At 39.6% G+C, this 13,863-nt stretch overlaps 1 protein-coding gene across 4 annotated transcripts in view; it reads right to left on the bottom strand.

Moving 5' to 3' along the window:
- Nucleotides 1–13,863, bottom strand: part of qkia (QKI, KH domain containing, RNA binding a) — an 80,701-nt gene that overhangs the window by 20,364 nt on the left and 46,474 nt on the right. For all 4 annotated transcript variants that reach the window (XM_034859022.1, XM_034859020.1, XM_034859021.1 and 1 more), the window contains exon 4: nt 7,910–8,053. In XM_034859022.1, coding sequence (XP_034714913.1) covers nt 7,910–8,053 — 144 coding nt within the window. The remainder of the gene's footprint in view (nt 1–7,909; nt 8,054–13,863) is intronic.

Here is a 13,863-nt window from a genome sequence, read left to right as displayed (position 1 = left end):
GAGAGAGAGAGAGAGAGAGAACTGTGGTGTCCTGGGAAGTGGAGATCAGGAGGTTAATATGATCTAATCCAACTCCTTCATTAGCCTGATGAAGGTAATAACAACCTACAGGGACTGAGTCTGCAAGGTTGACTAAAACTACCGCCTACCTGCAAGGCCTCTAAGCCTACTTGAGCTGGCTGGTATAGTGACAAAATACTTAATACCACAAATATACAGTGCATGGGACAAGAACAGATACTACAGCCTTTATCACATTACGTAGTGTGTGTCTGTGCGTGCGTGTGCGCGTTGCCAATCCTCTAAACTATCATTTGAATTTCCCTTTTTCGTATTCAAATATTATTCAAATATTTTATGATAAAATGCAGCCCGTTATAAATATTTACTACACTACTCAGGCTTATGCATTGTCACTGCCACTATAAGCATGTGGTTATTGTAACACGTTCTGTCCACTAGACGGACTTCTAACATTAGCATTGACATTAATTTTCCACCACATACACACAGCAACAAACACAAATTAACAGAAAACTTTAATGAAATATTGTCTAAGAAGTGAGTTACTGTACTGTTGTAAAGGCTAAGGGTGCTCAGTTAGCACAATGACATCATGTTAGAAACCACAGTTGAAACAATGTCATAAACTAGCCAAATAGAAATTGTGTTAGCTACGATGCTAATGGTGTTAATAACTAAGCCAAACAGTGCCGTCACTAATATTTTAGTGGTTTATAAGCAACCTGTTTCTTGCAGATTGTCGCGTTACTGAGAATACAGCTGTAAGAAGGTAATATATGAAGTCAAGGCTAACATTTGGAAGCACAACGCACAAGTCAAGTCAAAAGGCATACACCACCAAATCAGGCTCAATGAGAAATGTGAGCTTCTGTTGTGGATATGGCTGGATATATCATGCATGACAGAGGTTGGGGGAGAGGGGTAGAGTAGATTAAGGGTAAATAAGAGGAGAAAGGTAGTGATAGGTAGGCTTAACAGAAAATAAACATTAATTGGAGAGGCACACAACGATGGATGCAGCCAGATGGTGTTTTGTACTCATTTGTCATACACTGCTGACAGAGTGAGCGCTAAAAAGAAAAACAAAAAGAAGTGTTTATTGATTGCAAAGTCAGTGTAATTCTGTTCTAGGCAGCATTGTACTGTTTAAATCTAGCTCTGCTTGCTCGGCATCATCTTCTCTCTGTGCATGTGCCTTTCCTGTCTGTGGTCCGTGGTTTTGATGGAACCACCAAGTCGAATGCATGCTGGCAAGTACAGGCATAACACCCCGCAGAGCGCCAAACTTGGCGTCCGTTAAGGTCCATCTGTCTGCCTTTTACAAAACACCATCTACTGTATGTTCTTCCTCAAAGGTGGTCCATAGCGGAGGGAAAGAGGTGACAAAAAAGAGATAGAGAGATGGGGTGAGACAGAAAGCTCAGGGGAACAAGTGACAGGAATAAGAATAAAGGGTTGGCCATACAGGTTTGCCCAAAAGAGAAACTTAGTCTTGGGCTAGACGAAATACAATTAGATGGTGAGCCAAACATGACAACAGATGAAGAACTCTCACTGCTATCCACTGCCAAGACATTTAAAAAAAAAAATTAAAAGTAGTAAGTGGAGCTTGAAATTATTACCCTAACGTGCACAAGAACTACTTAAGTGGAAAACAAATGCCAAAAATAGACTTTTAAAAAAGGTGCAATTGAAGGCTTTAGGGGAAAGTGTGGCTATGGAGTACAAGTGGGAGCAGTAAGTTGGAAGAGAGCAGGACTCGTTTCCCAGCATGTTGCAAATGGAATAGTGCTCGAGCCCGCTGGTCTACTCGGGCTGCTACCATGCTCACTTTGTTCTCTGCAATGGCAGTTTCAGTCATGGAGACATGCACTTGGCTCTCCAGGGCCAGAGTGTCCCTGCACCAACTAGTTCTTTTCTTTCTCTGAGTTTTTCTCCTTTCAACAATCCCTTCTAATTAAATATTATTCACAAAAGAACATAATTCAGAGTAAAAATCCTGTATGTAGCTATAGAAATGGAAAATCTCAGAAAGCATGAGGCGCTATACTTGGTATCATGTTTACAATGACATTTTAGGATTTAGCCGGTTTCAAATTTTTACAGTGCAACTCAAGTGTGCAATGCAACAGAATTATATGCCTCATTTTGTTTTCGATCAGCAACATTATAACTGAAAATAATGCGAAGGTAAACGCCATTGTGCCCTGCCAGCTCTATCACATTAGAATTATCACTTAAAAAGACGAATACTAGAAGAGAAATGCAGAATTGCTTAAAAAAGGTGCTCTGAACCAAATATGATTCTGCTGTCTGAGCCCGACTAGTATGTACAAGGTTCAGAATGATAATAATCTGAGAATTCATTTAATTACAACTACCTAAAAGCAAAATGCAAATACAAGGACATTTCTAGGACTTAAAGTTGGGGGAGGCAGTTAATTTATGGTGTTGTTTGACAAGAATTCCATTTAAATCTTTCTTTGGTTGTGCACATTCTCCAGTAAAGGTTTATTGTAGCCAAAGTCTCGGGGCTACAGCTTATTCAAAGCTAAACTATTGGATAAGAGACTGCTGTGATCAATATGGTACATGTAGGAACAACATTTTGTAAAAATGTAACCCAATTTGTTTGTTTTTTTCCAAGTCAGCAGATATGTGCTGTGAAAACACTCGGGAGAGCTAGTCGGCTGGGGTTATCCTTTAGCTTAGCACGACCACCAGCAAGTTTTTTGTGTATACGTCTCCTTGTTTGGATGGCAGCATTAGCCTGCTACAAGGAGCAGAGGCCCAAGCCATGGTACCGCCTACTGTTGCCATCTGAACGAGGACACGGCGGCGGCGTTGTCAGAGGAAATGTAATCGTGGTAGATGAGCCGGTAGTTTAGCCTTCCACTAACCCTAGCTCGGGGCTGTGGCTAATTGAAGTTCATGCTGCTAACTAGAGCCTTGAATCACAGCATGTCATCTCAAAGGGCTTTATAAAGAAAAACGGACAGTCAATCTAATAGAATTGCCATTATGTAATGGCATGCGATTGAGATGAAATGAATGATTTGTACTCTAACTGTATGAAGCCAGTGCATGCCTGTGCTCGCCTGATGGGAGGGGAGAAGAGAGCAGAGAGCTGCAGAAGGAGGTCTTACTCTACTTCAAATTCTGGCGTTTAAAAAACAAAACAAAAAAATGTATTCACCTCCTGCAGCTTTAATATCTAATAGGAAAAGGTGCCTTTGCGCGAAAGCACTCAGGGTTCCCTAAGGACAAGGCCTTTGTCTGATCTCAAATGGCCTTGTCCAATTGTCTGCATGTCTGTCATTTTCCCATAAGACTTTCATACAGTGCAGTGACCTGAGGGGACAGTGAGAATTTATTATATCCATAAAAATGGCCTGTGCGTAAACCTGTCCAACGCACACATGCAAGCATGCACATGTGTGCAAACACGTATACACAAATTGAACAGAAATAAAGAGAGTGATCACATTGCTGATCATCACCTATACATAATACCAAAAGACCATAACACATTTAACTGCTGTAGTAAAAAGCATACAGTACATGGAGGGTAAGGATGGCATAGTTTAATTTTCCCTAGTGGTTATGCTTGTAGATAACAGATAAGATATTAGAACAATAAAACGTGAAAGATACCATACTTTTACTTTTTTCCACTCTACCCCCTTTCCTTACTCCCCCACTTTCCCACTCTTTATAACGTTCTGTGAATTCTAATGTGATTTGATGTAATTTCAATGCATCTCTTGACTAACATAAATTGGAAATTAGAAAGTAAATTTACACTTCATCACCCAAGAGACTGCTGCCGCACAGCTTACGGTGAAAACGTAGACTTTATAAAGAGGTTGAAACGTTAAGGAATGTTTTACTTGTGGCCACATCCCAATCAATGATATTACAACAGGCATCTTTGTCAGACAGTTGCCAGACCAAGTCTTATTACACAACTGAAGAATGTCTATGTTCACCATCCAAAATTAGTTGACATGGGGAGTACAGCTCAGCAGAAGATCATTAATAACAAGTGGAGGTAATTCAGATGGATTTGGGCTTAAATAGGTGTCTGTTAACAAAGCTAACTGCCATTTGTGACGGTTACATCATTGTACATAATCATGGGATATACACAGGTCAGGTTGTCTGTCTCTCTCACAATTGGCCAGTCTGTTGTAAATCACAGGACAACACCTGCCTATGAATCAGATACTATTGCTCTCCAGCCCTTCTAGGGACAGGAAGGGGAAGTAGAGCAAGGTAGTCAGGGTTTATGCATACAGCTCTGCAAGTATCTAAGTGGAGGTTACCTAAAGTGCAGTGGGGCTCTACTGCCGGCTCCGTTTGAGGGCCTTAACCAAAGACTCAAGGGATGAGCGGAGCATTTTAGTGACTGTGTATGTACTTGCATGCATGTGGAAGTATTTTCTGGGCATGCATATCTGTGTGTGTGTGTGTGTGTCTGTGTGTGTGTTTGTACTAGGGTTGGATCAGTGGAGTAAATCCACACTTGAAAGAGAATCTCAATCAAGCTCTCCCACCCATCTCTCCCTCCGTCTCTCTCATCTTGCCGATGTTCCCTTGCTCCCAGTTCATGGGGAGTTGAAGAGTTCACAGGACTAGGGAGCAGGAGAGCCTTACAGAGGGCAAAGAGGGACAACTGTGAACCTTTAACTTGTCCTATCAAAACCCTCTTCCAACTGTCAATTTCTGAGTAAGGATCAGGCATTGACAGGGCGTTTTGCGACACAAAAGTCAATATTTCCCAGACTAATGTGTTAACCACAGAAGTGTCAACGGTTCAGACAGACAGAATATATTTACAACATACATACTGTCATACTTGATTATTAGTCCCACATTTTGTTAGTTCAGTAAATTTGAACACAAATTTAACACAAAAAACAACTTTCAATGATCATGCTAAAAACATTCATTCTAAACAATATTGTATAAACAAAAACAAAACAACTACCTCATCCCATAAATAAACACTGTAAGCCTGACTGTTACATCACGATGAGTTTAGCTTAGCTGGATAAGTGAAAGTCTAAAGCCTAAGCTTTAATAAAAATAAAAGAAATGGGTGGTGAAGGTGCAGTGGATATGACACATTCCTTTGGTGTGGGAGACCCGGGTTCAATTCCACTGCGATACATAAACCAATGTGTCCCTGAGCAAGACACTTAACCCCTAGTTGCTCCAGAGTCGTGCACCCTCTGACATGTATAGCAATTGTGAGTCGCTTTGGATAAAAGTGTCAGCTAAACGACATGTAATGTAATAAACCATCGGCTTTGTAGACAAAACTACCTTTGGGCTATCATTTTATTTTCCCCTCTGTTTAACTTCTGCTTCTAGGTCCTTTTTAAAGACAAGTAAAGCCTGTTCCTTAAAAAGGAATTAAAAGCAACAAAAAATGTTTCCTGTGTGATTTAATAATGCCAATTTTACGCTGCCAAAATGTGGAGTAGATGCCCTTCATTAGAACAGTGCGTTCCTAGCGTGTCTAAACTTTAATCCAATCTAGTTTAGCATGATAAAGGGCATTACTGTCAGCTAGCTCTACTGCCCACACATGCATGTATGCATGCATATGCACAAAATGAAATTAAGAAAATATAGTGCCCTAAGGGGTTCATATGTGGAACACACCAACCACGTTCAGAGACAGGATAACTGGACACTTATTCTAGCATACTGTCAATACGTCACCTCTATTGACATTTATTTGTCATACACTTGCCCAGTGCCAGGCCATTGTGGTAATGTACATTAAGAGTGCTGCCACTAAAGTAGAAGCAGAAACAAAAAGTCAGAAACCTAATACATCAGGTAGTGATACAAAAGCCAAAATATGTTCAAATGCAATTTATAACTTAAAAATACTTGTTTGTGCGCGCACACACACACACACACACACACACACACACACACACACACACGCGCACGCGCACACACACACACGCACAGAAAACAGAAATGTCTATCTAGTGGAAGGATCTTTTCTTTGCATTTAAATGAACAAAGATGCCTTGCTTGAAGGAAAATGGCCTCTAGAGGATTGCAATGGGTCATTAACTAACCATATAAAACTCTTATTTGAATTAAGAGAGTGATTCTTTTATGAGAAAAGATTTTATTAGTGTCTCAAAAGAGCTTGAAGCTGCTTTATGTGTGTGAGAAATAAAAGAGGAAAGCTTTTTCCTTAACCCAATAAATGGTTTAGCTTCTAATTCACCAGACCATCTTTGATGCTGTTGTCAGGCTGCAAAATTAACAGATTTCAAGAAAAGTGAGAACGTTATTTTTGTGGAACTCCATTCAGATGAGTGTTAGCTGCCAAGAGCTGTCATTGAATAAAAAGGACACCAAAACGAGTTTTGTTGTGCATATATTTTTTTTGTTGTGTCCACACGTTTAACAGTGGCTCATTCTGCATCACTCTTTAGAACATTGTCGCTTCCAGAGATGGCGTCATCCTCCACGTTTGTGTGTGTAAGCACATATTTGTGTGTGTGTGTGCATGTATCCGTGTATCAACATCTTCTACGTGTAGACTTCTAAACGAGGGCGCACTTCCAACTTTGCGTGGAATACCTACAGAACAGGGACTTGTAGGTAGTTCTTTTGTAGATTATGGTAAAAATGTGTGTGTTGTAGCAGTGTTTTGCCATTGGGAACAAGGGGACTAGCAGTTAGCCCCTTTGTTTTGGCAAGTGACGCAGAAAACCTTGCAGATTTTTAACAGCTTACTGAAGGCAGGATACATTCAGAAACCGTATCTCACTCAAAACCGCATGTTTTTTTTTTTCTTCTTCAAGTTTGTATGCGTGTGGAAGCACCAGAGATACAAAATAACACCCTAAATCCCAGAAAAAGTTTTTTTTTTTTCATAATTTGGGCACTTTAAAGTTCACTGCCCATAAATGAAGACCGCCTTATATAGTCTAGCCTTTTCGGGCATGTTTTCTGATTAAACTCTTAGATAGTATGCATTTAGATGCGCTATCATTCCAAAATGTCATGCCCTCCACTACGCTTTGTGTATTTGTTTATAATATAAGGAGGTTGTCTTCCTTGAGGTGTCACTTGCCCAGTGTTTGCAGACTGAAAAATTATAAGCTGATAAATACAGTTATATCTAGGGTAAACAGTGTCCTTACTGCATTTGTTTCTCCTAAAGTGAAAGAATGTAAATGAAGTACACGGGTAAACATAATTCTGTATTTACGGGATAATGGGCATCAAGGGAAGCAGCTAAACAACATTAGGATTTAAGGGACACTGCATCTCTTGTTTAACCTTGCATGCCTAGCATTGGCTGGCCCCATTTCCGCAGACCACCAACCCCTGTGCATTGCCACCTGATGGCAAATCTGGGCCTTCAGCTGCCCCGTCCACCTGGTCACCACATTCAACAACAAAAATACACATTGAACGCCAAAAAATTATCAGCAGCCATTACCAGTGGCACAGCGTATGAGGAAGTTGAGGCAGGGGGGAAACGGAGATGAAATGTGGCAGTCACAGGATGTGTGTGCAGCTAGCTATGTTTTTCCACTCCTATGGGGGTACAGCCAACCTGTTCCCCTGGCCTATATAAGGAAGTAAACAGGATGCTAACAGTGGGATAGTTGTGGTTTTCCATGTATAGCGCCACTATTTTGTTGTTTGGACTACGATAGTGAAGCATGGAAAGGCCTCTCTTAGCACAACTAAATCAGAGCTAAACCAAATAATTTGTGTCAACTTCCTTGGAAACTCAAATGGCGTTACTTGTGGAGAGCACTACATAAATTATTAGGCCAAAAGCAGCTACCATTGTGCGTGATGCGTGTATATAAGATTGTGTGTGGTATGTACTCACGGCAGGTACAAGGAGCTTCTTGACCTCCTCCACCGCTCTCCTCATCTTGATCTCAGCTCTGCCCTGTGTGTCTTCCACTGTGATCAGGACATGAAGGTCTTCGTTTAAGTGTTCCCAGTTTGGCTTCCCTCTGTTCTGCTCCTCCTAGATAGAGATAGAGATAGAGCAAGAAAGAGATGGTGCGTAAATGTGACAGTGTGGGTGTTGGACCACCAGTGCAGTAACACAGCATATCAGAGGAAGTGGAGGTGAGAGGCAGGTATACACAGAGGACAACCGGGTCCTGTGAAGAGAAGCAGGATGACAGGAGCTGTCCTTTAGTCAGTTATTTAGCTTCAACTTTGAAAGAACATCCTTCTTTAAAACAGCCCTCGCTTTACAGAGACAAAGACGACAGGTAGCCCTGCAGCAATTAATATCAGTGAAATATGGATGGGTGGAGTGATCGGAGAGAGATGGATTGAAGATTTATTTTTGCCACACCTAACTAGTAGGAATTCAAATATAGTTAAGAAAAGCAGCAGGATTGTGTGTAAATGTGCTTCTGTCTCTAACTTGTGTCTGCATGGACAATACTGTAACAATAGCTCTCTAAGGGAGTCGTTTTCCCCCATGAAAAGGCTGCAGCAAAGCACTCAGAGGGTGCCAAATTGTAGCTCTAGCAGTACCTGAAAGGCTGTATTCAAGACCAACATCTTAGCCCAATAGCCCCTTTCACACATTTAAACAGGAAGCCGTTTCAAGATTTGAATTGGGAAGGCTGAGGTTGGGAAATAGTGCATTTAAAGTTTTTAGGTGCCTCCGTGAAAAGCCCAGTCAAACTAGATTTTTTGTGAGAAGGTAAATGTACTATGTAGAGACAAATGTGGAGTAGCTTCAAATTTGCATTTTCTTTTAGAAACACGCTTCTCCATCTACTTTCCTCCATCTTCTGGTTGCCCCACTGGCAGTAAATGCAGTGAGCATTTTTCAGACTTTGTATTAGTTTTTACAAACACCAATAGTTTTACACTACTTTTTGGAATTCATGGTCAATAACCCTCATTTATATAGAACTATACCTAATACTTGGGTTAAAAAAAGCAGAAATAATGAATTAATTTGACTAATAGTTAAGATCAGAGGAATGAAAGTGATCAATTGTATTTGCAAAGAGCGTTGTAAGGAATCCAATCCATTTTTTGTATTAATTTGGTTAAAAAACCCATATTTCAGATATAGAAATTTTTTAAAGTGGTCAAATTTGACCCGAGGACAACAGGAGGGTTAAAACATCAAAACAGGATTATAATGTTATGTTAACATTTGATTTGATTTAATGGAGACAAAAAAAAATGTAAAAATGAATTTAACTAATGATTATTTAAAAATCTGAATTGCGATTTCCTCCCGGGTGGTCAACGGCAACTGTTTTTTACCCCCACACATACAAACCACCCTAACTTCAGATCACTGCTCATTTGTGAGGGTATCTAATTACACAGACATTGCAGTGCTCTGCAGGGGGTCCACCTGACAGAAACGAACACACACACACACACACACACACGAGCTAAGTGCCACCCACCTGCTTTCTACTCCACAAAGACCTGTTGCCATGGCACTGCTCTTTATACACACACAAGTTCAATATTCCACTCTCGTTTTCCCCTTTTCCACACGGGTGGAGGGCCTAGTTTCAGCAGTAAGGCCATTATTTCACCATGGCTTTTTTCTTCCGGCCTATTAGGGGACATGGGAACTGGAAGGTGACTCAGCATTTTCCAGGAAGGACACAGACAGACCACAAGGGCTGCCTCTCAATGCAGTTTGATACATTGACGTATTGTTGTCAAAGTTGGATTCATCTAGATTAGCCAATCATGTGTCTGTTCTTGGGGAAATTCTAATAAAGTTAGGCTTACACAAACACACACACACACACACACACACACACACACGGCATTACAAACTGGAGGAAGGGTGAAAAAAGAGAGGGGAGGGGCTGCGCTAACCGGAATACCGGAAAGGCCTTTGAAAAGAACGTCCACGCTGACCCACATCATATGACATGGCAATAACCACATACCAGAAGGTAAAATGGTTTTGGCAAAATATATAGAATGAAAAAATTGCATGGAAAATGCATCTAGACTCAACATCTGAGAATAGGGGCAAATAGAACAACTGCTAGCCAGTTAAGTTGCCTTACTTCCATCGTCTCTACAGCACCTGTTTGGCTGCTGGCTTTCACACCCTTTAGCTTGAGCCAAATACACTTTGTGGACTCCATTCTCAACTTGGATGACACCACATACCAACGTTGCACTATAACGCTCATAAATATAACCGTTTACACTCTCACACTCAGAACCGTCCCTTCTTCTTTGATACTAAAAGACGTTCCCAACTGGGGTCAATGCAACAGAGGCTAAATGCCAGCACACCAAACAGGTGCAGTAGGGAGCTGCAGAGGCATGGAAAGACAAGAGAGGGTAGGCAGGGCTGTAGAGTAATAATAATGATAAAGAGATAGGAAACTCATATTAAACAAACTACTAACAACTCACAACTATCTGAAAATATAAGTGTACTCTACTTTTCAAGTAAAACAGACTGCCTTCAAATGCTGATGATACTTAATACTTGTGGTTAGATTTATTTTTTATAAAATATAACATTTCATAAAGAGTCTAAATCTAAAAAGACGGATTGAGTACTACAGAAGGAAATCCGGAACTAGTCACTAGTCATCCGATTGCCTTCTCTCAAAGCTATTTCCAGCCACTAATCATCAAATGTAACACCTGGACATTGCTCTCCTTTTCTCATCAACATAATAGCTCCCTATAAACTTTTTCAATTGAATTGGGTCAAGTAGTCTGAACGCCGGGAGTGAGAAAAACCAAGTCAGCTTAAACTGCAAGCAAAACAATTCAGTTCTTAAACAATAAAATGCAGGTGCCGTGGTGTGGCACTGTCTAATTGCTGGCAGGGGTTGATTGTCGGAGCCTGACTCCTTTTCTGTTCTGCCAATGACCGTGCTGATACCACATTTTCAGCTAATACCACACAATCAGCACAAAAACAAAGCTTATGAAATTTATTTGATATAGAGCATGTCTGAAAAGGACACTTAGTTTGGCTCAAAGTAAAAAAAAACATCTATGGTGCTGACTGTAATCTCACACTGTGTGGTAGCCATAATAAAATTAGAGAATTGTCTTTGCAAAAGGGAGGGTAATCCCTATTCTACATGTGCAATGGTTGATATAATGTACCTGTAATTTAATTGCCGTTGATCATGCTGTTGTTTTTGCATTAAACACGTCCATAAGAGGGAAAAGGGGAACTCAAGCTGCCACATTAGATGAAGGCTTGATTAGGCTCCAGGAGTCATTTTTACTTCCAAATGTTAAGAATATTATTGTCAAAAAGGACATAGCCTACATGCTTATTTCTTTGGGATGTAACCAAAGAATTTACAAGATTTGACAACAAACTCAGAAAAAGGCCCCTACATTAAAGAGACTGGAGGAAGGTTTAGTCTAGTGGTGTCATAAACACCTTAAAAGAAGTACTCTCTATGGAAATAGTGTGTGATCCAACCAGTCTTAAAAGTGTGTAAAAGCCTCAATCCAGAGAAGTTACAGGAATGTACCTGCTCTTACTCAGCAACTCTGACACTTTATTTTGTCTAGCTTAATCAGAGTGTGAAGTGCAGTCTTGGAACAGATTATCATCCTGCGTTCAGCTCTCCTGTCTGCCATTATTTGAACATCAAATCCTGCCCACACACATGCACAAGTGGGTTTAGTGATTTCACCATTTTCATACTGTGATTATGACAACCATATCAACATATAAATGATTAAAAACTATTTCTGTTGGGTTCTCTCTCAATATTCTTAACTAAATATGCATGTACTATAAGCCAAATTAAGACAACCTGAATTGGTATACCTCGTCATTTGATTACAGACTAAAGACAGTCTGTTGGCATTTGCAAATTAAGTCTTAGTTACTGTATATACGTGACTTAGGCTTCTGACGACAATGGTGTTGTTAGTAATTGTAACCTGCTCAAATCATAAAAGGAACTACAGTAGTGATAGAAATACTTTTTTTCTTTTATTATAGACCGATAACCTAGATGAAAAAAAATAATAAACTATGAGAAAATATATTAGTCTGACCACAGCTAACAAAGCAAAAGTCTAGCTTTAAGGGATCTGGATATCAGGACAGTAATCAGTGACAGCAAGCTTAAACAGTACTTGTGTGGAGAATTAAATGACAGCAATAAAAATAATTTGCACACATTATTACAGAATATAAACAAATAAAACAAACATGATTCAATGATCAGTTTGGGAGTAAAAAAAAAAAAAGAGATGAAGGACACCCATAATAATATGCATTATATTCGTTAAGTATTTTTCTTTTCACCTGCTTCTTTCCTGCTTATCGTCTACTTGATTTTATATTCTTTGCTCGCCATTAGTCTTTATTTTCCTCTGCTTCTCTCCCTGTCCCTCAGTCTCTGCACAACTCTCTCCCACTGCATAGCTCCAGTGAGCCGACTCCCCGCCAGGCAGTGCAGCTGAATTATTGAGAGCATAAAAAATGCTGCCGCTAATGGATCCTGAATAAACACACTGGCTAAGCTACTCCTGCGGCTTCCTCTGCTGCCATAGGGCATCAAGCTGGAAATACTTTGAGGATGCAGAGACTGGAGGCTACAGCTGAATGGGCTGAGCCACAGTTATGACACCATGGCCATCCAAAAGCATTTAGGGTACAGGGAGCTAACCTGAAAGAGATGATTAGTAAACGTGGAGATGGCAAAGGATGTTAAAAACAGGCAGAGCATTTGATGTTTTTTTCATTATCTTTTCAACAGCTTAACTCAACCTTACTGTAAATATCTAAACCTTACACCAGTGTAGCCTAAAGTAAGGGACAGAAAAGTAGTGAGGAAGGGAAAATATAGATAAAAATAGAAAGCTTTGCATAGAAAGCTGACACAATCATTTAGTTATGTAGATGTGTTAAAATCCCAGTCTGCTGCCTCAATTGTTTCCCATTTAGTTCTCATACATTCTCTAAACAACCAGCCAGGACTATCTATGAGACATTTCCAATATTGGTTAAATGTTTTGGTATGGAAGTGATCTTGCTCAAGTTTATTTGTGTATAAAAGTTTAACTCTATTGGGCTTTTTTTAGCGTAGCGTATAAAAAAAACTAAATAAAAACTAAAGAAAATCTATTTTTAAGTAGTTTATGTTCTTTTTCCCCAATAACTGACTGCGAAACTGGTGCACTTGGTTTAACCAGAGCAACAAAGCAAAAAAATCATATACATATATCCATACAGGGGTAGTAGTATACAGTTGTTAAAACAATAAAATATATGACACACTGGTATCGGATCAGTACTCGGTATCGGCCGATACGCAAGTTCAGTTATCAGAATCGGTATTGGGAAGCAAAAAAATGGTATCGGAGCATCTCTAATTATAATTTATACAGTTGACAAAATATCTACTTTTTATCAACAAAAAAGGTCCAGATGCTTTTGCCCTCATGACATTCACTTATGCCAATAATACAAATAATAATGTAATATATATTGATATTACACCCACAGCAATGTTACACAAGCATTTGTGTTGTCTAAAACAGTTTTTATATATATATATATATCATAATGAACATTATAACTCGTAAGGGACAAACTATTTACATTCCTTCAAAAAAAGGCCCAAATGTACACTACCGGTCAAAAGTTTGGGGTCACTCACAAAATTCCATTGGACTACATTATAGACAGAATCCCAGCTGAGATCAGTTTTTTTTAACCAGGGCAGCAGTTTCCAGATTACATTATGTGCTTACATAATTGCAAAAGGGTTTTCTTAGTTAGTTTTTTAAAATAATATCAGATTAGTAAACAAAATGAGCATTTGGAAC

Source organism: Etheostoma cragini, chromosome 20, assembly GCF_013103735.1.
Source record: "Etheostoma cragini isolate CJK2018 chromosome 20, CSU_Ecrag_1.0, whole genome shotgun sequence".
Lineage (NCBI taxonomy): Eukaryota > Metazoa > Chordata > Actinopteri > Perciformes > Percidae > Etheostoma > Etheostoma cragini.
The sequence above is the reverse complement of the archived record's forward strand: the minus strand, read 5'-3'. Positions and strand labels throughout refer to the sequence as shown.